The sequence below is a fragment of the Pituophis catenifer genome, unplaced genomic scaffold (genome assembly GCF_029215685.1).
Source record: "Pituophis catenifer annectens isolate HBS135680 unplaced genomic scaffold, rPitCat1.0.hap2 SCAF_7, whole genome shotgun sequence".
Lineage (NCBI taxonomy): Eukaryota > Metazoa > Chordata > Lepidosauria > Squamata > Colubridae > Pituophis > Pituophis catenifer.
This window is the reverse complement of record NW_027256887.1, coordinates 64,685,901-64,712,716: the sequence shown is the minus strand read 5'-3', so window position 1 is coordinate 64,712,716 and position 26,816 is coordinate 64,685,901. Positions and strand designations below refer to the sequence as shown.

Here is a 26,816-nt window from a genome sequence, read left to right as displayed (position 1 = left end):
ACAACTTTGCAACACTGCAGGATTATTGTAACATCAGGTGGGCATTTAATTTTTCTTTCGCACAAGATAACTCTTATCCCATATATAAAATACTTCTAAATTTTTAAATAGCATTTCTTTCACAAACATTTTAAATTAACAAAAAATTAATACAAAATTTGACTCCCATAGCTTCAGTGACTCTTTTTATTTTCAGAAGTTTGGAGAAATCTGATTATTTCAAAGGGAAAATTATGAAATTATTATTGAAGATACTTATCGATTATATGCAACACCTATAATTATATGGAATAGCAGCTCTAGGTAACCCAGTGCCTAGTTCCTTTTCTGTCTATACAGAATATCTAGGAAGGAAGCTGCTTTATCTTGACAACTGGAGTAGACTGGTAAAGGAGAGAAATAGGTAGAGGGTAGATAAAGAAACAAAACTTACCTTGGACCCACGTTCATTGAAGATTATCTCTACATCAAGGATTTTACCAAATTGCTATAAAAAAAAGATTTATTTTGGTTTGTTAATTCAGCATCTTTTATCTTTCATGACTGAGAAAGAAATGCTTTTGAATGCACAGTTGAAAATATTTTAAAATGAATTCAGACTTAATATTTGTTATTTATTTGTTGAATTTCTCCTGATTGTCAGGTTTATAAGCCTCATAGTCTGTGATATATATATCAGAGTCTGTGATATTTTATTTTAGGTATAATATAAAGTAACAAAAGTACAATCCTTGGTGTTCTCTGAGTTTGATTATTTGTTTGCAGAGGTTTCGATAACATCGGGGCACTATATATATTCTCTTCATATATTACGAATGAAGGTGGATATACGTATCCCAGGATAATTTTGCAGGATCCAATCTCGGTTGGTCATCGTGTAGCCCATCTTCAGAGAACTTCTGTCTCTTCATATATTATCTTCTATTATATAACAAAAGACTATTCACAATTGCAATAAGGAATGGTGGCTGGTTTATAAATATATCATTCCAAAATTCTTTCTTTTCTTTTTTTTTACCGGTGGAGTGTTCCAGCCGGCATCTCCTCCATGCCATTCCCTATATACACAGTTTTAACATACTAGCCATCTTCCACAGCCACTTGGTATTCTCATATTCAGTCTTCTTCAAGCTGTTCTCCTGGGTTTTGTACACCTCTTTAACCTTTTCTAATTATTGATAATCTGAAAACTGTAAGGTTTCTGCAAGTTTACTGATTCTTCTCTCTTGTTCATGGTAGTCAAATCTGATTACATAACTAAAGCTATATATAGTGAATGCATTGGTTGTCAATGAAGTAAGTGGACCAGAAGCCACCTTTTCAAGTACCTAAGTATAATTTCTACTATTGTCCTTTTCCAGCCATTCTGTTCTACTCCCCACTTCAAAATTTGGGAAAGAGATTCTTTCTTCACTCAGCCATCATAGGACTATCCTTCCACCACTCCCTTCCCACAAGGTACTTTTCTCTGCTTTTACACACCCAGAATCAACTCACATCACTCAATAGTTCACTAGTTGCTTGTTTTGGCTAAATAAACAGCATTCAGCGAACAAAGTTACATTGATATGAATAATTTATGACCAAGAAGTTCCTTTAGGGAAAGGAATATTTCTGATTTTAATTATATGTGCTCAACCAAGTACATACTACAGCGAAATGTACATATCAGCCTTTCACTTTGAAGTTCTTAATGACGTAAAACTATATGATCCAAAACATTACTTTTTCTTTTATATATATACATTCTACAAGATCATTTACTGAACTCTTTTTTTTCCCCCCATCTCTATCAAATGGGGTTTTAAAACAGTTAACCTTTTAAACAGAAGTTCGGTTTTAGAATGCCATTCTCTGGAGGTAAATATACTGCATAGTTCTTTTATTTCCCAAAGCTTTTCCATCTTAAAATCTTTAATACTTCTTAAATTATTTGCATTATTTTATTTAGGTTTAAATACAAGCATACTTTTACCCTTACAACAAACTTTTAAATAGATTAACCTGACAAGTGGCTCAAGCTAATTAGTGAACTAAGAAATACTGCTTTGGGTTTAGCGGTTAGAATCTCCTTTGCCTGATTTCATGTTGGTGGTTTTATTTCTTAATTTCCTACATTTATTATATGTTTTAAATGATTTGTAATCAAATGCCCCTCCAATCCCTTTCATTATCCTGGAATGCATATTAATACGGTGAATAAAAATTTAGAAATAAGTTAATTAATCACTGCCATATAGCAGGGAATTCCTTAGCAGATTCCCATACAGATTACTACAAAGTATTTACATGTTATGATAGGCATCCCTGCCATCAGAAGCTCTTTTATTTAACTGTGCCATTTCTAGTCTACTTCATTGTTAAACTCCAAACATTGTACTTTCCATGAAATCACTGTATGATACAACTATACATCATACTTTTTTAAAACCACCAATATTATTTTTCACTGAGGATATCAAATAAGGCATTATTATTGTTGCTATTATTATTATTATAATCACATGTTAGGACTGAGTTTGGCATTTATGTCCACTTATCAAGTCCTTCCCAAGAACATAGAATTGATAGATATTGTTTAATAATATTGTATTAAACCTAATATTATCTTTGCAAAATGAACAATGTAAAAACATTAAAACAATTTTTTTAAAATACCAAAAATACAATTGGCAAGGATGACAAAAAACTGGAAAGGAATTTTAAAAATGAAACCTATACAATTCAAAGCAGTGGTTCTCAACCTTCCTAATGCCGCGACCCTTTAATACAGTTCCTCATATTGTGGTGACCCCCAACCAGGTTCTAAATTTTTTTTACTACGGTTCTGTGGGCGTGGCTTATTTTGTGGGTGTGGCTTAGAGGTCATGTGACTGGGTGGGTGTGGCTAGCTGGTCATGTGACCAGGTGGCCATGGCTATGTGTATAGGGACTACTCAGAGGGCTGAAAAAAGTCATTTCTGATAGGTCCTCGCACTTTTGACTGGTCCTCACACTTATGACCATCCTCACATTTATGCCCATGCAGCATTCTTAACAACCATGTCACTCATTTCACAAATGCTTCTTTTCACCATGGTGATAAGATAGGGCAAAAAACGTAAAATGTGAGGATAGTCGTAAATTCGAGATCTGGTCAAAAGTGCGAGGACCAGTCAAAAATAACTTTTTCAGCCCTCTGAGTAGTCCCTGTGCACAAAATGACTACCCAGAGGGCTGAAAAAAGTGATTTCTGACAGGTCCTCACACTTTTGACCGGTCTTCGCACTTATGACTGATCATCATTTATGCCCATTGTAGCATTCTTAACAACCGTGTCACTCATTTCACAACTGCTTCTCTTCACCATGGTGACAAGATAGGGCAAAAATGTAAAATGTGAGGACAGTTGTAAGTTCGAGGACTGGTCAAAAGTGCGAGGACCAGTCAGAAATAACTTTTTCAGCCCTCTGAGTAGTCCATATGCATTAAAGGATACAGCAATAGAGAGGGATGAAGGAAGGGAAGGGAAATTAGAGTAGGAGTGAGGGTAAGAGAGGGAGGAAGAGAGGAGGAGAAGGGGAAAGGAAGAGGAAGTAGGGAGAAGAAGAAGAGGGGGGAAGAGAAAGTAATAAGGAAAGAGAGGTGGTAGGTTTGAGGAGAAAGATTGCTGTACAATAAAAAAGATGAAAGGGAAGAAAGCCAACCCCAAACAAATATAAAGATATTAAGATAAAGAATGAATTGTTAAACTTTAAAGAATAAAAGAGAACAAATATGAATAAATAACAATAATTAGAAACACACATACCAACATACAATGTATTTTCTTTGAACAGAGTATTTGGCTGGTTCATAAATTTAAACAGTGTTTAGTCATTTCAATTAAATTTACAATTTCTATATTTCCTTTTTGCCATATTTATTCCTCATCTATTTTTGTAAAAAACCAATATTACCCTTCATCCTCATCTCTAATCTTAATCAAATTCAGTTTTTCCCTTCTATTCTATATTATACCCCTTCCCATTGTCATCTATTTTTATATCCATCCTCACACTGGTTAATTATGTAATATTACAGTTGTTTAATATAAATTCAACATTTTAATATAAATCAATTAGTTATATAACTACCTTTTTTGTATATTAATCAATATGAACATGAATATTCCAATTATTTCCATGCAATCCAATTTCTTACAAATCAATTAATTATATTTACCAATAATAAATCAAATAATTTCCCCCATATATTCCTCCAAACCACAACTTAACCATTTCTGCTTTCAACACAATATACAATTAATAGTATCTCAATTATTACAATTCCCTAGTTAAATAGAGCTTTTTTTCTTTTGTGTTTTAAAATCTTGAACTCTCCTCTTTTTCCCTAAATTTCCCATTGTTTGCACCTACCTTTTTTGGTGAGGAAAAAGAAAAGAAATCTGCCTGCCTAATTTTCCAACGTTGTAGCAACAGCAAAGCCAACAGCCTGCTTTACTTTCAGTTTCCTTTTTCAGCATAGCTAGGGGGAAAAAAATCTGCACTCTTTGCAAGCAAGCAGCAGACCCCTGAGCAAAACAGCTGAGAGCAAATCAGCTGAGAGTCGGGAGCCGATCTAATCAAGGGCTAATTAGCCTATGCTGAAGCTCCGCGGGCCAATAAAATTACAAAAAAACACCGAACCATTTGTTAAATTGCTGCCTCACCCGCCCCTCGCCCACCACTATTTATTGGCAATAAATAGTGGTGCGGAGGGGCGGGGCAAGCCAGCAATTTAACAAACGGTTCGGCTGCACCACTGGCTATAGGGCGGCCCTTTGAAGCCCCGCAGAATTTAAACAGTTTTTTTTCCTCTAGCCATCTGCTGGGACTCAGGAGGTAGCAACAGATTGAGAGTGGGCGGGGTAAGCGAACGGCCGGCGATCCAACAGAGGCAGAGGGTGAGGGTGAGTGAAGGCGTGGGGGGGGCGAGAGAGGGCTTTGGCGACCCCTGTGAAATGGCCGTTCGACCCCCAAAGGGGTCGCGACCCCCAGGTTGAGAATCGCTGATTCAAAGGATGAAGGACTGGTATGGTATGTCTTATGATTAACATAGTGTGCAGAATAATAAATTATTGTATACTGTATACTTTTAGATTTTAAAAATAAGATAACTCATTCTTTTAAATAAAGTAAAGCATTTATTCAGTATGTTGATAAAGGTTCCTAAATCCAATTTTTTAGCATATGTACCGGTATGTTTAGACAGACCTTCACCAACTTGGTATAGTCTGTAATACCCCACCATATTTATTATTACTATTTTTCACTTGTGTTTTATTTTGTATGGTAGTCGTATAGCAACAAGGAAGGTGATTTCATGTGATTCATCCAAAGGAAAGCTTTCTTGTTAAAAACAAAATGCTAGTATGTATTTGAGTAAATACTTTATCCAAATATTATAGTGTCAAACTGAAATTACCCTGTACTAAAATTCTGTACTGGCAGAATTAAGATCTGGATTATTGATCGCTTCTTTGTTCTACCCTTTAGGCTATCTCAGTGATGGCGAACCTTTTTCTTGTTGTGTGCCGGAAGTGTGTGTGTGCGCGCACACAAAAGCACATGCGCGAGCAGCCATAATGCAATACGAACCCACCCCCACATGCGCACATGACCCCCACATGCTCCCCCGTGCATGTGCCCCGCATTGCGCATGCGCGGCCCTGCACATGTGCTTCCCCCTCCCTGCACCCCGTTTTGGGCCTGGAAAGTCGTTATTCCAAGGCAGAGCTGTTTGGCCCAACCGATTCTTGCTGTATTTGTACGCGGTGAGCTTTCTGGTAGCTGGCGAAGCTGTGCGGTTACCACAGCAGCTTGTAAAGCTTGGGCTGAGCCTGTGGGCCACCAGGTCCGGAGCCGGCAGCAGCTTCTTCCTGTCACTCAGCCCTTGCCTTGGGGTAACTTTTTTTGCATTCAGCCCTGAAGGGTAGCAGAGTCTTCCACTCTGCATGTGCTCAGAGGCAGTTTGCAGTCCTCTGGATCCAAGTCTTGGTGTTGGAAGAAAAGCAAATTTCCAAAAGGATCAGATTGATTGGGGGCAAGGGAGCGGCGGCGGCAAGGATGGGCGGCCCGGGGTTTCCTGTCTCCTCATCCAAGCGGGCTTCTGACATAGCCCCAGGCCCCTGGGGGGAAGGGAAGCCCTGGCCTGCTGCTTCTGCCACTGCCACCCCCTCGCACCCTGGCAACAGCGGTTCTCATGCTGCCGTTTCCCCAACAGCACCAGGAGCAGCTGGCGGGGCAGAGAGGGTGGTGGCAGGCTGCGGCTGCAGGCCGTTCAAGCTGGCTAAGAGACAGAGGCTGCTCCTGGAGTAGCCAGGAGAAGCCGCCGGGGGAGAGGCGAGCTGCCCCAGCAGGACCGGAAGTGAGTGCAGCTCCTCACTCATGGAGACCCACTGGCGGGGAAGTGGTCATAGTAAGCGGTAAGAAGCATACCAGCCAGGTAGCGGTCATGAGGGTTGCACCAACCTTTGCTGGAGTGAATGGCCTGCCCACCTCGCGCTCCGGGCAGCGTCCGCCCCCATTGTCCATGCGTCACGGGGCAAAGGGGGAAAAAAACGCCGCAGCTTGGCATACCCTGAGTACGTGGGCAACTGGGCGACTGAGGGGTAGAAAAGCGAACGGCAGCCATGGGCCAGCTTCGCTACGTAGGCAGATGATGGGGATGTGGGGCGAGGCGAGGCAGGCAGTGCAGTTGCAACAACAGTAACACCTAAAGTGAGAGCTGGTGCTGTCTTGGGTTGCACAGGTTGGGAAGCCTTCCAGGCCACCTTGTGCTCTTTTGGAGGCTGGATATCATTAAAAATATTGTTTGTCGAGGTCTTGAATGCTTCTTCAAGACATTTTGGAAGGAGAGAGAATGAGGACAGTGCAGTCAAGGTGTTCATTCAGGTTTTCAAAACGCAGAAAGTCTTGCTCCTGGTGGTGCTGGGGAAACGGTAGCGCAAGAACTGCTGTTGCCGGAGGTGAGGGGGTGGCGGTGCCAGCAGCAGCAGGCCGGGGCTTCAATCCCTCCCCCGCAGGCCTGAGGCTGTGCCAGAAGCCTGCTCAGGCAGGGAGACAGGGAATCCTTGGACCGCCCATCCTTGTCACCGGCCCCGCGTCCCCGGCGGTGGCCGTTCTTGCACAGCCACTTCCCTGGCAGTACCAGAAACAGTGGGCCAGAGCTTTAATCTCTCCCTCCAGAGGCCTGGGACTGCACCAGAAGTGCACTCTGGTGGGGAGACAGGGAAGCCCTGGACCGCCCATCCTTGCCACCGCTCCCTCGCACCCGGTAGTTCTCATGCTGCCCTTCCCTGGCGGTGCCAGGAGCAGCGGGCCACAGCTTCTATCCCTTCCTCAGCAGATCTTGGGCCATGCCAGAAGCCCACTCAGGCAGAGAAACAGGGAAGCCCCAGACTGCCCATCCTTGCCGCCGCCCCCTCGCCTCTGGCGGCGGTGGTTCTCGCATTGCCACTTCCCTGGCAATGGCAGGAGCAGCTGGTGGGGGAGAGAGAGCGGTGGCAGGCTGCGGCAGCAGGCTGTTCACGCTGGCTAAGAGGCAGCGGTAGCTCCTCCTCCTGCCAGCTTTGCGCTCTGGGCAGCGTCCAGCCAGCCATAACTGGCCTCCCCCTGCAGCAACCCACGTGAATCCCAGGCAGTGCAGCTTCGGGGACTTTCCTCGCAGTGGCAGTGATGAGGCAGGCAGGCAGCCGGGCGCAGGGAAGCGACTGGTGGCAGTGCTCCAGGCTGGCAAGCGGTGGATATCCCGGGATTGCATGTGGGTGATGACGGCATAGCCGGTGCGCACACATGCTAAGACATTAAGGCCAGCTAATCATCGCACACGCATGCACACCAGTAACCAGCAGACTAGCTGGCTGATGTGCATGTGTGCCCTGGAAACCTGAAAGAGGAATGGGCGACGCCACACGTGCCGGGTGACATGGCTCTGTGTGACACTTCCGGCACACATGCCATAGGTTCGCCATAACGGGGCTATTTTAAGCCTTAAAATGGCTTATGGTCTTGCATGAATGTCTCCAAAATAAAAGCATTCTGGCAGGCAGTAGCTCTTCAGGTGATATCAGAAGCAGAAAACCAAAACAACTTGTTAATACTAAGGGCAAAAACTAAACCATATACCGGGTATATTACAGATTCTCCTGAATGACTTAATAAAGGAAAATATTTATATAATATTCTCTCTGTCCCTCACAGAAGAGCTTTTATTTTATTCCCGCAGGTTCATTGCCTTGCTCTCAGTGCTTCTGGAAAGAAGTTACAGCAAACTTGCCTTTTAGGAGTGAATTTGTCCCTACATAGAAAGTGTTGTTGAATCAACATATGTTCTGTGGTTGTACATTGCATATATAGTACTCGGAATTATCATTACTACTCCTTGAAAAACACTCCAATTGTACCACAGAAGAGAGTACCTACAATCACACTTCAGCCCAAAATTTATGTTGCTAAACAAGACTGTTGTTAAGTGAATTTTGTCCCATTTTACAACTTTCTTTCTTGTTGTTAAGTGAAACACTGCAGTTGTTAAGTTAGTAACATGATTGTTAAGTGAATGTGGCTTCTCCATTGACTCTGCTTATCAGAAAGTCGCAAAAGGTCATGATATGACCATGGGACAGTGCAACCATCATAAATACATGGCAGTTGCCAAGTGTCCGTATTTTGATCACATGGCCATGGGCTTGCTGCAATGGTCATGTAAAAAACAGTTATAAGTCACCTTTTCCAGTGCTGCTTTACCTTCGAATAGTCATTAAATGAATGGCTGTAAGTCAAGGACTATCTTGTATTATCAGCTGCCAAACTATTACCTGATTAACGCCATAGAAAATGTTTTAAAATGGCAGCAAAATACTGTTTAGTCATGATCACTGTAAGGAAACTCTGGGATTATGCTGTGAAAAAGTGTTCCATATCTTTTAACATTTTAGTTTATTACACTGTTATTTGATTTTACAGAAACATTTAATCAATGGTCACAAACCAAATCAGATAGTTGGAAAATAAGCTGCAAAGCTGCAAACATCTACTATTCTACATCCCTGATGGTCCAAACAAGAGGGAATGGAATGGATTAGGATCCTTTTTATAGATCTGGCTGCAACTGATAGCTGTAGATATATCCCAGAAGCTCCAACTGCCAGATTGTAAAGTCCTAGCCATGGGGCAGAAGAGAGGAGCATATCATGGGATTACAGAAACACAGCAGTTAAATATATTACTTTTCTATTATTCTTGGCAGAGGCAAACACAATATTTTCCAGTCAATATCTCCTCAGCATTAGTGGGTTAAAAACAAAACACACCCAAATATAAAATTATATGGACTAAAACCAGATTGCTAAATCATTGTGCTTTGTTTATTAAACTCAATAACAAGACAGATTTTTGCTCTGACTCAACTGTGCTGAGTTTCATCAAGTCTGTGTGTCATTTTCCTTAATTCAGAAATAAGGTTACTCACTATGGAGTCACTAAACAACACTCCAGGATCAAGAACCAATCATTTTCGCAGCTTATTTTCTTCTAATTTTTAAATGAGAGGCAGTGTGGTACATCAATAGGTATTGGACTAGGAATGGCAAAATGCAGGTTCACATAACTATACACTCAGAAAGCAGTGAATAATGCAATTAACAAAATAAATAAAATTATTAAAAACTAAGAACAAATAAAAAGTGACTATAATTTGATAATTTGTGCCCATCATACCTGCTAACTTCTCTGTTTGCCAAGAACCTTTATTTAAATTTATTGAAAAGCTATGAAAATCCAAGTATGAGATATAACTCAAGGAAATCTTTTCAGAGAGTATGTTATGCACTTGCTGTTTCTTAAAAAACATTATCTATTCGCTTTGGCCAATGATAAAAATAGGCAGCTTAAAACAGATAGAATTGAAACATGCTTAAAGTGTGAATGTCTGATGGAAAAATAAAATACAGTGACACTTTTTTAAGTAGCTTTAAGAACATCTTAAAGACCAACACAATTTTCAGGAAATAAATACAGGTAGTCCTTGACTTACAACCAGAATTGAGCCCAAAATTTATGTTGCAAAGTGAGAAATTTGTTAATAGCGCTTTGCAATATCACTTAGACTTATATACCACTTCACAGTGCTTTACAGCCCTCTCTAAGCGGTTTACAGAGTCAGCGTATTGCCCAAACAATCCGGGTCCTCATTTTACCGACTTCCGAAGGATGGAAGGCTGAGTCAACCTTGAGCCTGGTGAGATTCAATCTGCCAAACTGCTGGCAGCTGGTGATCAGCAGAAGTAGCCTGCAGTACTACACTCTAACCACTGCACCACCGCGGTTCAAAACTTATGTGAGTTTTGCCCCATTTTACGACTTTTCTTGACACATTTGCTAAGTGAATCACTGCAGTTGTTAAATTAGTAACATGGTTGTTAAGTGAATCTGGCTTCCCCATTGACTTTGCTGGTCAGAAGGTCACAAAAGGGGATCATATGATCCCAGGACACTGTAACCATCATAAATGTGAGTCAGTTGTCAAGCATCCAAATATAAATCACGTGACCATGGGGATGCTGCAATGGTCATAAATGTAAAAAAATGGTCGTAAGTCACTTTTTCAGTGCTGTTGTAACTTCGAATGGTCACTAAGTGAACAGTTGTAAATGGACGTTGGTCTTACCTGATACGTCCGTTCTCGACATGGGGAAAAACGTCAGTCATACTGGGGATACGTCCCGTCCAGCCAATGACCGAGACCTTTGAAAGCCAAGGCACCGCCCCTTTGAGGCCGCCCCAGTTCTTCGTTGAGGCGAAGCAAAGGACTCGATGGACGTGTCCTCCTGAAATGACAAAAAATTAATATCACCCCCCCCGACCACCACCGGAACGTACCCCAGGGTGGGGATGACTGACGTTTTTCCCCATGTCGAGAACGGACGTATCAGGTAAGACCAACGTCCATTCTCCAACGAGAGGGAAAAACGTCAGTCATACTGGGGACATACCAAAGTTTGATGTTGCCCCGGGAGGGAAGGTACGGGTCCGGAATCCGTCAAGCGAGATGCACCGACTGGAGAACCCGTCTGCCGAATGCAGCATCCGAGGAGGCGAAGGAATCAACCTTGTAATGCCTTATGAAAGGACTGATAGTCGTCCATGTGGCCGCTCGACACACTTCCTCGAGGGAAGCCTGAGTTGCCCAGGCGGCTGACGTAGAGGCGCTCCGCGTTGAGTGCGCAGTGATGGAAGGAGGAATCGGAGAATCAGATTGACGGTAGGCTAGGGCTATCACTGCCCGTATCCAGCGCCCTAAAGTCGTACTTGAGACGCGGGTCCCAAGTGAGGAAGGATGGAAAGCCACAAAAAGAGCTTCTGTCTTACGATGACCAGCAGTCCGTGCGATATAAATCTTCAGTGCCCGGCGGACATCCAGTGTGTGCCAAGACCTCTCTAGCCGATGAGAAGGGCGAGGACAAAAATCCGGAAGGACGAGTTCCTGCGCCCTGTGAAAGGGCGAGTTTACTTTGGGCACAAACGAGGGGTCCAACCGGAGCACCACCCTATTGGTATGGAAGATACATAAATCCGACCGCACGGAAAGGGCTGCCAGCTCTGAAATCCTACGGGAGGAAGTGATTGCTACTAAAAAGATAACTTTCAAGGACAAAAAACGCAAGGAAATAGAACGGAGAGGCTCGAAAGGAGGGGACATGAGAGCCGTAAGAACTTTATTTAGGTTCCATGTAGGAAAACGATGTACTGTCGGAGGTCGCAAATTAGTAGCTCCGCGAAGGAAGGCAGTGATAACCGGATGATGGGAGATGGAATCCTTCGAGCCGCAAGACAAAATTGAGGCAATGGCGGCAACTTGACGACGTAAGGTATTGGGTCGCAGTCCCTTACGAAAACCAGCCTGAAGAAATCTCAAAACATGGAGGATTGAGGCTGACGTGGGCAACACCGGAACGGTCGAACACCAAGAAGCAAAGGACCTCCACGTGGCTTCATAAATTCGGAGCGTAGAAGGACGGCGAGCTGCCTGAATCGTGGGAATGATGTCCAACGGAACCTTAGCCGTCGCTAGGAGGAGCCGCTCAACCGCCAGACGGTCAAGCAAAGCCAGTCCGGGTCCGGGTGAAAGAGCGGGCCCTGGGACAAGACGACCTTGGAGGCAGGGATCTTCCAGGGAGGGACCACTGAGAGGTTCATCAAGTCCGCAAACCATGGTCTCATTGGCCAGAAAGGGGCTACCAGAAGAAGTTGGGCTCTCTCCTCCAGTAGTTTCCTTATAACCCTGGGAATCACAGGGAGAGGGGGAAAAGCATATAGCAGGCCGGAAGGCCAGGGGCTGCGGAGGGCATCTGTAGCTTCCGCCTGAAGGTCCAGGAACCTGGAAAAATAACGGGGTAGAAGATGATTTGAACGAGAAGCAAATAAATCCAAAACAGGGCAACCAAATTTCGAAATGATGTCCTGGAAAAGGTCCTGGGAGATCGACCACTCGCCCTGGTCCACCTGCGCCCTGCTGAGGGAATCGGCCTGGGTGTTGTCAGAGCCAGAGATGAAATCAGCTCTGATGGAAGCTAGGTGCTCTTCAGCCCACCTGCCCAAAAGAAGAGCCTCGTCCATTAAGGCGCGTGATCTAGTACCCCCTAGTTTGTTAACGTGGGCCTTGGCTGTCGTGTTATCAGTAAGGACTAAGATATGATGACCTTCCACGAGATCCTGGAAATGCAATAGAGCGAGGCGAATGGCCCGCAATTCCAATAAATTGATATTGAGAAGGACTTCCGGAGGAGACCACCGACCTTGAGCCATACGATGAAGAATGTGGGCCCCCCATCCGGATAGACTCGCATCAGTAGTAAGCTGGAGTCTCTGAGGTTCCCTGAAAAAAGATCCTCGGGACAAGGACGGAGAAATCCACCAGCGTAGGGAACGGAGCACCAATTCTGGAATCCGAATACGCCGGGAAGATGCCTCTAGGTTAGCCCGTTGAAAGGGCAACAAGAGCCATTGAAGCTCCCTACTGTGCAGGCGAGACCAAGGAGTGATGCCGAAGGAGGAGACCATCATGCCCAACAGGCGGGAAAGAACTAACACCGTTGCAGTGCCCGCAGATAGACATTTAAAAACCAGGGCACGCAGGTTGGATTGACGGTCCGGAGATAAACAGACTGTGGACGAAACTGTGTCGATCAAAGCCCCTAAATGAAGGATCCTAGTTGAGGGAGACAATTGGCTCTTGGACCAATTGATCGAAAAACCATGTTCTTGAAGAGAGGTGAGAACCAGAGACAAGTCCACTAAGGCTGTCCAACGGGAAGAGGACATAATCAAAATGTCATCCAAATAAAACTGGAGGCGAACCGGGTGAGAACGGATGTGTCCTATCAAGGAGGCCATAATCTTGGTAAATACCCTAGGGGCCGAAGACAGCCCAAAGGGCAAAGCCCTATATTGATAGTGAGCTCCTTTAAAGGCAAAACGGAGGAATTGACGATGAGCAGGTAAAATGGGGACATGAAGATAGGCCTCTTGCAAATCAATAGAAGAAAGAAAATCAGAAGGCCGGATAGACTCAAGGATAGACGAGAGAGATTGCATTTTGAACCGGCGGTATTTAATGTGCCGGTTCAAAGACTTCAAATCTAAAATGGGCCGCCATCCCCCTGAAGCCTTCTGGACAAGAAAGAGACGGGAGTAAAAACCATGGCCTTGCTGAGAAGCGGGGACTCGTTCAATGGCAGCAATCTGTAAAAGATGATCAATAGCCTCCGAAACTAAACTCGATTTCACAGGATCTCGTGAAACAGGACAAGGAAGAAAACGAGAAGGAGGGGAAGAAGAAAACTCTAAGGTTAAACCGAATGAAATGGTGTTAAGCACCCAAGTGTCAGAAATGGAGGCCGCCCAACACTCCTGAAACAAGGAGAGACGACCTCCAATAGGAGATAGAAAAACTTGTTTATCGAGCCCTACGAGCCCAACGACCTCCCCTGCCTCCCCGATACCCCCTCCTGGGGAGGGGTCTAGCTCCCTGTCTAACCTGGGACTCCGGCGGAGGTCTGGAAGGAAAGGATCGCTGGGTCCGAGGTTGGAAGGATGAGGGACCAAAGGCACGAAAGGATTGATATCTTGAGGACGAAAAACGAGAGTCGGCCCGACGAGAGGCAGGAGGAAGGATTTTGCGCCGATCCTTGGTCTCAACAAGTAAGGGCTCTAAAGCAGAACCAAAAAGTGGCCCACTAGAATAAGGGGCCGAAGCAAGTTGCCATTTACTGCGCATATCGGCCTGCCAGTTCCTGAGCCACAGGAGACGGCGGGAAGTAACATTGGAACCTAAAGCCCTGGCCGAAAAACGAGTAGAATTCAGTGTGGCATCAGCTGAATATTCGAGAGCCGCTGCGATCTTATTCAGATCCTGGTGTGATCTTGCGTCAGAAAGAGGAAGTCTGGCTTGTAATTGTTTAAGCCATAGCAAGGCCGCTCTGTTAAAGAAGGATGCTGATGTCGAAGCCCGAATGGACCAAGCCGTAGCCTGGTGCCCCTTCAGGAGGGTTTTTTCTGCTCTCTTGTCCTCGGGTCGAAGAGATTCTTCAGGGGGACCAGTGGGATGAGGAGAATCCGTTAAGGCCACAATGGGAGGATCCACAGTCGGAGCCTGGAGAATATCTGACAGAGGAGGAGCCGAATTATAGAGGCGTTTATCCAAACCATTTGGGCTAGGACCAGCCCCTGGCAAAGCCCACTGACGCTGGAGCACATCAAGAAACAATTTAGGAGCCGGGATGGTCTCGGGCTCACTGGTAGGTTCAGCAAACATGGCAGCGGCTGGATCAGTCGAGGATGAAGGAGCAACAGTAGGGGGAGAGGCTCCCAAGCGAGTGACCGCAATAGCTTTAAACAACAGAGAACGAAAGAGATGTGGTTTGAAAAGTCCAATAAAGGCCGGTTGGTCAGGCCCCAATCCTTCATCATCTGACCAGGCCTGGTCTAGATAATCCTCCCCTTCTGAAACCGAGGCCTGATCCGGAGAGGCCAGAATGTCAGGATGCTCATTGTCAAGTAAGGCACTCTGTTGAACCCTTGCCCCAGGTTGAGAGGTGGTTGTAACTGCAGGAACAACTGGAGTCTGGTTAAGGCATTCAGAAATAGTCTGGCGGATAGCTCTAGAAATCATTGCCTCCAAGGAATCAGCCATAGGAGTGGGAGGCAGAGAAGGAGGAGGAGGGGGAGGAGGAGCTGCCGGAAGGGCTGAAGCATGACCAGGGTCAGGCATAGTTTGAAAAAGTCTCTGAGGCTCAGAAGGAGAAATAGTTTGAACATCTCCTAGAATGTCAGGTGATAAATCTCTCACAGATCGGGGAGAGAGTGATCCAGGAGGAGGGCGAGCAGAGGGAGGCTCAGAATACAAGGCCTGATTCTGGGCCTTCAAAAACGCCTTCTCCATTGCTTTGTGCCTGCGCTGCTCCTCACGAGAAGCCCCGGCTGTAGCCAATTGATTATTATTCTTTTTAGATCGTGATTTCTTACTTGGGGGGGGCATTGAGGAAGATGATCCCTCGAGGGGATCGCTGGGGTGGCGCCTGCGAGAAGATGAGGAATGCCCCTCCGAACTTTGCCTTGCGGCCGCCATCTTAAATCAATTAGTACGGACAAGAATGGCGCCAAAAACAAACAGAGGCCAGGCAACTCCTTTAACGGCCAAAGCTCCGCTCCACAGGCAGTCTGCAAGGTCGCAAGCCCTCCGGCTAAAAGCGACTGCTGGAAACTCGGCTGACCTCCGTTCCAGCCGATACGCTAAAGATCGCCCCCCGTTGTGCCGTCTGAGATAAAAGGAGGCAGAAATTAGTCGCTAGCCCTCAGGTTACAGGAGCGACTCAGGCAGTGGCGGGAAGCCTCCGACGGCGGGGAAAAGCTGCTTGGCAAATGCCGTTTAAACGCAGCAACAATTAGAGCCAAAGGGAGCCTCCAGCTGACAGGCGCTCAGCCTGCCGCTCGAATTACTTGCCGATAGGAGAAGATCGCTGAAAAACGCTAGAATTGAGGGAAAAAAATGTTCGTCAGGAGAGGATCACGTCCTGTCAGGCGAAGACCGAGACGAAGAACTGGGGCGGCCTCAAAGGGGCGGTGCCTTGGCTTTCAAAGGTCTCGGTCATTGGCTGGACGGGACGTATCCCCAGTATGACTGACGTTTTTCCCTCTCGTTGGAGAATCGAGGATTACCTGTACCATTAAGGAATAATTAATTCCCACTCATACATTAGCACCTAGATCCACAGCTTGGAGATGAAAGAAATGTGTACAAGGAAACCTTTATTCATTGGTGGAATACAAATGAATATGTGCATTTCACTGCTATTGTGGGAAAACATCTGCAGTCCTGAGAAGACCATCCAGAAGCATTGGACACAGGGCAACATGTAATAACTCTTTATTTGAAGCTTTGGAAGTTTGATCTAGTGCAGGGGTGTCAAACTTGATCGCATTGCGGGCCATATCGGGATGTATCAGGATGTTTTTGCCTTTGTGGGGCCGGGATGGGCAGGGCCTGCAGTGTGTTTGACTGGTCTAGTGGTTAAGGCACCAGACTAGAATGCAGGAGAGTATGAGTTCAAATCCTGCCTTGACTCTGGGCCAGTCACTCTCTCTCAGCTCAACTCAGCTGATAGGTTTGTTGTTGTGGGGGAGAACAGGTGTGTTGGATAAGTTCACCACCTTGAGATTTGTAAAATTAATAAAGTGGGATAATCAATCAATATTAGATTTCTAGCTGTGGATATTGCTAACATACCCCAAACATCTGCCGGAGGTCAGGATCCCGAAAACGGAAAGGAATATTGGACACATGGAGCCGCTTTGGGGTAGACTTGCTCTCAGCATTCTCACTGCTTTGTGTCTGCGACTGCTGGCCATCTGTCTGTGCCCCTCCTTCTGTCTGCTGCCATTTTTTTAAAAAAGAAGAAAAAGATAATCACAAAAATCAGCCGTGATTCATTTGTTAATCAATTCATGTTTTGCACATTAAAATATCTACATCAATTTAGCAACTGAGTAAATTTTCATAAAAACAGTTCAAATAAAAGGCAATCTTTTGTTGATGTGAAAGATGGATATAACAAATAGTAAGAAAATTTCCATAAGGCAATATCTAGGACTCTCAATGCATTTCATGTAAATTAGTAAATTAAACTCAACACTTTTTTCTTAAAATGATATATTCAGCTTCTACCAGTTTAAATAAATTGGCCTATTGTGAAATTAACCTTGTCCTGATTTCTTAAATTTAAAAGCCTACTGGCATGCTTCCATTATTTTTCAGCTTTTAATATTCCAGTGCTAAAAGTTTTCAATTGTTAATAGTTATTACTTGGCATTTTAGTGTATTTAAAAGATTTCACTGGCCTTATCTTGTTGCAATACTAGTCACCCTATATAGTGTAGGCCATTTTATTTGTAAATTAAAAATGAGGCTAAAGCTGTGACAATTTGGTCTGCCTACATCTATGATAGCAATGAGATCCTGTCACTGTTTCATAAATAACTCCTGTCATAACGTACAATTATAACCAGATATAATTAAATACGTCTTTAACCCAATGCTGTCATACACAAATGCTGTACGGCAATTTTATGGACTGGGAAGCAGTCTGTGAAATCACACAAAATACCTACTTAGCCCCCCATTATTTCTAATATATGATTCCCCAAAACAACTGTTATGTCATCACCACAAAACCTATTTGATTCTTCCCATTATTCCCCCACCTACACAACCCAGGAGGCAGAAGGGTGGTGGAAATCAAACTAATTATAGATCTGTATTTCAGCAGGAAAAATGCTACTACATTTGGAATTGGGGTGCCACTAATGTCAGAGTCCAACAAGCAAACAAGCACCAAACCAAATCAACTGTATTAAGAAATCTAGTTTTGGTAAGATCTGAAAAATATATCCATTTAGAACCACATCAGTCTTCAAAGCAGTTATAACAAAGGAAAGCACAATGAAATGATTCCTACTTCTTAATATTCTAATATTAATTCAAGAATGTAGTTTAGCCATTCCAATTAATTTACATGATTAACTGTTTTAGTTAAATGTATTTTAAATAATTAATACTGACTGATTTTAAAAGAGCTGTACTTTATAGTGGACTTAAACTAGGGAGCACAGAATTCAAAGTCCCTGCTGTGCTTGCAAATCTAAGGTTTATCAGTCTACCTATATCACAACATTGCTAGAAGGATTTTTTCCCAAAAGCGCAGGGGATTGTTATACTGTATATAGTCTGCTATCTCAAGTAAGGAAAAAATACAAAATGGAAAATTTATTTTTTGAGACAAATTCTATTTTAATATCTATCTAGCTGAAATAACCTGACACAGCAACATATTTATATTTGTTCTAACAATTAAGAATTCTGTTCAATGAAACGGCAAACTGATGTTTTTCCTTGATTTAATTTAAAGACATTGCATATAAGGGACTAAAAAATATCTACGAGGGAGGAAAAGGTTTCTCCAGATACTGTAATTAGCACTAGGCTCTTTTCTCCTACTTTCTCTCTTCTAGACATGACCTTGGACTTGTCCATGAGCTTTTCAGAACTCACAAAAACCCTTCAGCAGCAACATTCATAAGGCAGTGTGCTGAGCGCAGCAAGAGTGGCTTTTGGCTTTGCTTCAATCAAGCAATGAATGTAACACTAACTCTGTCTTACCATCTGTAGCCACGCAATGCAAAACAAGACACCAAACAGCTGGGATAAACTAATTCCATTCAATCAAGAATCAATTTCAATCAGCCTCAAATACAAAACACGTAAAAGTTTCCTGACAAAGGTACATCTGATCACATCTCAAAGATACTATTTACAGCTGCTTTCCACTTCCCTCCTCATAACACTGACAAAATTATCACCAAACAAATGCGCGCTGCATCCTAAAGGGAGAATCAATGAGGCTGGCTTGTGATTAAATGACATCATATTGCTTGGCAGTTTTATTTTTATAACTCTGTCAGAGTCCTCTATTCTCCAGGGTAAAATTATCCACCGGGAAGGACAGAATGCATGACATCTCATCCATCATCTGGGCAGATAATAACTAGTAAATAGTTTCCCAAAACAACCCATGGATGTTATTTAACTTTTGTAGTCCAAGGAGTCTCTCTCCTCAAAATGCTTTTTTTTCCACACTCTGAAGCATGGCTAATGCAAATTTCCAAATTGTGAGCTCTTTGCAACAGATGGTAAAATTGGCAAGCTGATACAGCCTTCCAGATGGCTTCGGACATTCTGCCCATCATCCTCATTCTTGGTCACAAATGGAGCAGATAGAGGGAGGGAACTGGGAAAATGTAAAAACTGATGGTGTTCAGGATAACAGGTTTCCCTAGGGTAGTATGAATAATTGCCAGGGATGTGTCTGCTCCTCTTGACCTCTTCCACAGGCATCTTTATGGTGCCAGGCAGATCTTCATTCAATAGCTACTCCTCAAAATCATGCAAATTGTGCATGATTCTTGTAATTCTCTTGTTTTTACTGATGTATAAGGATTATTAATTATTGAAATTTCTTTTGGATTTTTAGCTATGTTAGACATTTTCTGACATGAAAACAAGAGTAAACTGACATTCCCCCCCCAAAAAAATAAATAGGCAGTAAATTTGACTTTCTGGTGTTGCCTGTTTCATCTAACTGCTTACCTGGCTTCATGACTGAAAAAGAGTTATTAGCAAAAAGTCTCATCCACTTTTTTGTGGGTAATATTACAAAATATTATTTTGTAATATTATCTTTATTTATAAAGAACAGACCTCTATCAGTTGCAACCAATAAAAAATAAAACCACAAATAAATTGTAGAATCTGAAATCTAAGAGATGTTTGAGAGACATTTGAGTAAATGCTCCTTCATATGGTAGAGAAAACAGCTTTACTACAGGAGGCTCTTACTGGAAATAGCAAGAATAGGACCTTCCTGAATTTACCTTCCCTGTAAATTTGAATATGAGTAAACATGTATCTTTCAGGATTTTTATATATATATTCTGTTTCATGTAGTCTATCAGATAATATATAAATCTGCAATGAAATGACATTTTTCCCTTGAAATGATAGACCTCTCAAGTTTTTTTGGTTCAGTGAACTACTGGGAATAAAATTTGGAAAAGCATTTAAAACATGCCTCCTTATTGAAATCTAAGAAACAAAAGCTCTTTCCAAGGCAAAAGTTATGCCTACCATATGTGTGTCATTTCTGAAAAAGTTATCTGCTATATCAAAATTATGTCAGCAAAAAACAAAAACAAACCCTGAATAAAAAATACTATAAAACTAGAAAAGTGTTCTGTTTAAAGAAGAAAACACTAGGATTTCTTTTTTTATTAACTACCGTAATAATTTTATTTTATTATTTTATTTTTCTTTGCCCAATAAAACTTAAGTTGCTGTTTTTCTTCATCTAATTACACTCCTAAAATCTTGGTAGTGGCATCAAGTAATAATGTGCTAACTATCAGTGAATTAGAAACACAAACATAATTGTGTTTATATTTCATGAGCAATTGGCATTGTTATCATCTCTTACAAATTGATTCACTTTTGCAAGGTCCCTGTAATATTTGAGACATTTAAATGACTTCATAGAAAATATGAGGAAAGGTATCAAAAAAAATGGGAGAGAGAATGTATTTTCCCCTTTCCTGTTCCCTTCTTCTTTTTAATTAGAGGGGAAAATTAAAATTAAAAAGTGGTGATATTAACATCTAAGTGTATATAATATGAAAGATAAGGTATAGTTCTGCCTCAAGAAGCCACTCTCCAATACAAAATTTTGACTTTTATATAAGTGCTGTTTTGATCTTTATAATCTTCCTACACAGAAAATATATCTACATTCTACGTTCACTGCATAATATACAAATATGAAAGGAAAGAATAAGGTTGAAAGAAGCAAAATAAATATACTGTGAATAAAGATCCCTTATAACATATCACTATATATCACCAATTAAATTTTGCATATTAAGTCTGCTCCCTGTATAATTCAACATAATTTCTTCACAGAATTTAAAACAAACAGTATTTATTAGGCCTGGGATATTATTGCACTGGCAAAGAGGAATAATGGGACCAGAAAATCTATCTCTCCTTGAAAGTATACCTAGCAAAACAAAAACATTGAGGTTTTCTTTGGCTCATGGCTTTTTTGTACTAAAGGAATATCTTGTACTAAATAAGGTAGAAAAAGCATAAAGACTCTGTAGGCCAGGCAAAAGGAGGGAGAAAATGGGCTTAAAATGGATCAGCTACTAGAATTCTTAATTACAGCCCATCCCCCAATGATATTTGAGGGGAGAATTTTGAATTTTTTTTCCTCTCAGGATTCAGCCCATTTTTAACTGCCAGCTTCTCCTACCACATCATATTTGGCCCCATTCCATTCTGTATTCAAAGTGTTATCCTGCTAACAGATAAAAAGAGCTGCAAGGTTTTTTATATAATTCATTTCCAATATTGGGTTGAGAATACAATTTTATTTTCTGGCTTCTCTTTGTTCTCGGAAGATAAATCAACAGAGCAACTGATGGAGACTGAATATAGCTGGCTCAAACAAAGATGAATGTCTAGATCAGGTGTCTTCATGACATCTGCACAATTCATAATCCTAACAAACTAGTAAGAGAATATTACATCCACGGCCAGATCTTGTTCTCCTGAGATCTTTTATGTTAAATTACAGAAATATATATGTAAATGAGCTTTACTGAAAAAAAATTAGTCACAGATAGGCCAGAGTAGAAAGTTTATTAAAGGGGAAATTATTCATGTAATAGATAACCGTTGAGAATAGAAAAATGTCCATAGCTAATCTTGAATTTCTAGCATCAGAGCAACAGCTCAATTCAGATAAAATACAACTTCAAATTAGACTGGAAAGCAGAGATTCTGTCCCCTCTGGCTTATTATGATAACTGGAAAGGAATCAAATATGTACAGTCAAAATCAGGTTTGCCTACAAGGATTGAGATGGATTATTGTTAGAACTGAAGCTGTTTAGGCAAGAACCAACAGCTCTCAGCTAGACACTATATGTAAACAGACATTTCCCAATCTTAAGGAAGAGAACAGCCAAATTTCCACTGGCTAGGAATGTGCACTGTGTCTCAAAACATTTACCAAATTCTTCTGGCTCAGACTCAATTTGGCAGAACTAAAACCTGGAACATTTTGCTTAGCTGTTCTGGACATCAGCTAAAAAAAATCCAAAAGATTTTAAAAAACAATTATGACAAGACCAACGTTCCTCAACCCTCTCTTATGGTTTGTGTGGTGGACTTTCTGTAAATTAACTCGAATTTTGATGTATAGACAAGATGTACAACAGAAGGAATCTGTAAATAAAAGTAAGAAACAAGTTGGGTTCCAAATTTTTGATTCAATTCTTTAAACTTCATTGTTCAGTATTCTTGGAGATTAAGTCTGGAGATTTATTAAATAAACTATTTACTCATTTACTAAAATTAGTGAGAATTTTTAGAAATAAATATGTGCAATTTGCATAATATACTTAATTGCAACAAATGAATTTAATTATTCCCTAATACCAAATTTTGTTTTGTTTATAGAACGAAATTGTGATTACATTACAATTGTAACTGGATTGTAATTTTCTGCATATCTTACCTAGAATTCAGAAGCCCCTCACAAGTCATGCTATCTAACTCATAGTTCTAAGTGAAATCCCCAACTCTCTTTTTCAATTATTCAGGTATCATTCCATTTAAGATATACCTGCAACTTTCTCATTCACATGAAGAACATCAGAAACTTTCTGAATTACAACAGGCACATGGGGGAATAAAGTTTACCGTATTTTCCGGCGTATAAGACGACTTTTTAACACATGAAAATCTTCTCAAAAGTCGGGGGTCATCTTATACGCCGGGTGTCGTTCTCCTGTAACCAGGCAGACCAGCCTGAAAGGCTCTGACGAGCCTTAAATGGCTCTGGCGATCCAAGCTCTGACGATCTGCTAATCAGGCAACGCAGCTGGGATCGCCAGAGCCATGGAGAAGGAAAAAAGTTTTCTCCTTTCACATGGCTCTGGCGATCCAAGCTCTGACGATCTGCTAATCAGGCAACTCAGCTGGGATCACCAGAGCCATGGAGAAGGAAAAAAGTTTTCCCCCTCCAGCTTGCTCACTTTAGCTGCTTGCCTTGCTTCGCTTGCCTGAATCCATTCCATCAGCAAGCAACTCCCTGCCTGCAATGAAGCAGGCAGGGAGTTGTGGACTTCAACTCCCAGAATTCCTCAGCCAGCAAAACAAAGCTGGCTAAGGAATTCTGGGAGTTGAAGTCTACAAGTCTTAAAGTTGCCAAGGTTGGAGACCCCTGTTCTATTGGGTAAGTTTTTTTTCCACTTTGGGAGCTTTAAAAAAATAGTTAATTGGGTTTTTTTTTTAATTGTTCTTTTTTAGACCTAGCCATTTAAAGTTTAGGAAGTTTTAAATTTAGCTTTCATATAAAAATAAAAATAAAATAAAATAAAATAATATTTGTGCAGCTTTCTGAGATTTAGTGTGTTTCTGTAGTGTTTCACTCTAACTACACAAACACACAAAATCTCACAAAGCTGTATGTGGAATTTTGTGTGTGTAAAGTGTGAAAGTTGGGTTTTTGGGCTTTTTGTGGCTGTGTGAGGTTCCTGCTTGTTGCAGGGGCCATTTGGGGTCTAGCACAGCTGCTTTTACATTGTGGGTGAGCCAGTTGTGTTGTGTTGTGTTGTGTTGTGTGTGTGTAAAATGCGAAAGTTGTTTTTTTTGGGGGGGGGGTTGTGGCTGTGTGTGGTTCCTGCTTGTTTCAGGGGCCATTTTGGGTTTAGCACAGCTGCTTTTATATTGTGGGTGAGCCAGTTGATGTTTTTTAATTTTTATTTGGTGTGCGTTGGAAGAGGGGTAGTCCTATACAGCGAGTATAGCCCAAACCCTATATTTTAACAGGAAAATTCAGGGGTCGTCTTATACGCCCAGTCATCTTATACGCCGGAAAATACGGTAGTTCTATTTGTATGTGAATGAACAGTTCTATGTTGGCTGATTCTGATACAAAATAAGTAGTTTATTATGTTTGGTTTTCTGGTACATGAACCTCCAAAATAATTATAGTGCACATACAATTTTACAATGAACATTTATACACATTAGAGATCAATAGATCTTTGTTGTAATAATTAAAGAGGGTTATAACAACAGTTCTGGTTTAGTCCAAGATTCTAATCAACAGAAATTGTACTAATTTTTGTTTTCATTACAATCAATAAACTGGTGATGCGGTGATAGAGAATGTGACCAACGTTTTAAAGGATTTTTTGGGATTCCCAAAAGTTTCCCCCAACAGGCTTATCTTAGCAGCAAATATACACTCCAGTAATGATGTATGCTTATAATGAAAGAAATGATATTTAATGGTTATTAAAATACTGGAATTAAATGTGACAGCTACGGCCAAAATAAGATGCTTTGCTGATAATAATATTAAGGATGGAACTTGCATTTCAGCAGACATTAATGTTACCATATTCAGCTCTCTGCCAAACATGTTTTTATATACCAAATTAACTACTACTGGGGGGGTGGGGAACAGAAATTATACAGGCACAGTGACTGTTACTAGGAGACAACAACCACTTTTAGCAGTCCTAGTTCTTCAGGGCTGGATGGCTTAGGGCAGTGATGGCTAACCTTTTTGCCATCGCGTGCCAGGAGAGGGGGGGGGGCGGGGGAGGGTCACGCGCGCACGTGCCCACGCGCATGTGTGCGCAACCCCCTCCCCCTCCCCCCCCCGCTCCTGGCACATGATGGCCTGGTACGCCCGTTTTTCTTTTTTACCTGGTTCCAGATCTTCTCTGTGTATCTGGGAACGGCGAAAACAGCCTTTCCCACTCCCTTGGAGGCCCTACGGAGGCTGAAAAAGCCCATTTCCCAACTCCCGGTGGGACAGGAAGTGACATTTTTTGCTGCCCCCAGCCTCCAGAACCTCTCTAAGAGTCTGTAGGAGCCTCTCTAGGAGTCTGTAGGAGCCTCTCTAGGAGTCTCTGGAGGCTGGGGACAGGAAAAAAACGTCACTTCCTGTCCCACCGGGAGTGGGGAAATGGGCCCTTTGAGCCTCCATAGGGCCTCCAAGGAAGTGGGAAAGCGTTTTCGCCGTTCCCAGATACACAGAGAGGATCTGGAGCCAGGTAAGAAAAAAAAAACGGGCCTTCCCCACCCGCCCCCAGGCCCTCCAGAGGCAGGAAACAGCCTGTTTCCCTACTTCTGGTGGGCCCAGAAGGCCTGAAAATCAGCTGGCCGGCGCGCGCATGTGCCCCAGAGCTGAGCTGGCGTGCCCACTAATATGGCTCCGCGTGCCACCTGTGGCACGCGTGCCATAGGTTCGCCATCACGGGCTTAGGGCTTCAATGGATAATCAAAGAAACTACTGGACAATTCATCCGATTTTCTAAATCTGTGTTAAGGTCCCCAAGTTTAAACGGCCATTGATGTGTCACAGAATCCCAAGTTAATTTTTAAACCAAGAGCATTCTTTCTTGCAATGATTTTTGGGATATTTAAACTTATTCCCAAGATTTGGAAAATGCATTGCTGATTGCTAAAACAAGTTATTTTCTTTTCATGATTTTTCAACTTTACAGAGGAAATCAGGATGTAATAATTCAAAGTTTACTCTATCAGTGTGTAACTTGGGGGACTTTTTATCAGGTTCACCTGATTCGCCAGTTGCGTCCCTTTCTGGATTAGGACTCGTTAAATACGGTCACTCATGCTCTCATTACTTCCCGCCTGGACTACTGCAATGCTCTCTACATGGGGCTCCCCTTGAGGAGCACCCGGAGGCTCCAGCTGGTCCAGAATGCAGCCGCGCGGGTGGTTATGGGAGCGGCGTGGTGCTCCCATGTGACCCCCCTCCTGCGCGAGCTGCACTGGCTCCCGGTGGTCTTCCGGGTGCGTTTCAAGGTTTTGGTTACCACCTTTAGAGCGCACCATGGCATCGGACCGGGGTATTTACGAGACCGCCTTCTGCTACTAATAGCCTCTCACCGACCAGTACGGTCCCATAGAGAGGGGCTTCTCAGGGTGCCGTCGGCCAAACAGTGTCGACTGGCGGCCCCCAGGGGGAGAGCCTTCTCTGTGGGGGCACCTACCATCTGGAACGAGCTGCCTCCAGAGATACGGAGGATCCCGGATCTGCGCACGTTTCGTTGTGCTCTCAAAACTTTTTTATTTCAGCAGGCTGGCCTGGCCTAACTCTCCTCTTTTAAATTTTTTAATTCATTTGATTTTATAAATTGGGTGTTTTAATCTGTGTTTCGGCCAAAATATTTAATAATTTTAAGGGACTTTTAATATTTGTACTATCTGTATTTTATCTTGGCTATTCACCGCCCTGAGTCCTCTGGGAGTAGGGCGGTATAGAAATTTGATTAATAAATAAAATAAATAAATAAATAAAAACTTTCTGCACATTCTTAAAAGAATCTAAATCTAAGCATAAGATATTTTTTAAAAAATAATGTTGAGAAGGCATTACATTTTAAAGCCTCAACCCTATATCAAGGCTTAGAAGGATGAACTGAGAAAACCACATTATGTTCTGCTTTGCTTACAGTGAATAAAATTTAAATGTGCATATAAACTATCCTTTTGGAGGACAATATGGATTTAGCTCTTAATCTATGCAAGATTCAAGTAGTTGTAAGTTATCATCATATATCCCTATTAATCTCCTTATCTTTCTAC

The 26,816-nt window shown here is 42.3% G+C and overlaps 1 protein-coding gene across 6 annotated transcripts in view; it reads right to left on the bottom strand.

Moving 5' to 3' along the window:
• Positions 1-26,816, bottom strand: part of RBFOX2 (RNA binding fox-1 homolog 2) — a 221,536-nt gene that overhangs the window by 36,981 nt on the left and 157,739 nt on the right. For 4 of the 6 annotated variants that reach the window (XM_070947652.1, XM_070947651.1, XM_070947654.1 and 1 more), the window contains exons 4-5: positions 16,807-16,953; positions 434-487 (exon numbers count right to left, since the gene is read on the bottom strand). In XM_070947652.1, the coding sequence (XP_070803753.1) occupies positions 434-487; positions 16,807-16,953 (201 nt within the window). The remainder of the gene's footprint in view (positions 1-433; positions 488-16,806; positions 16,954-26,816) is intronic. The other 2 variants (XM_070947653.1, XM_070947656.1) reach the window with 1 other exon arrangement.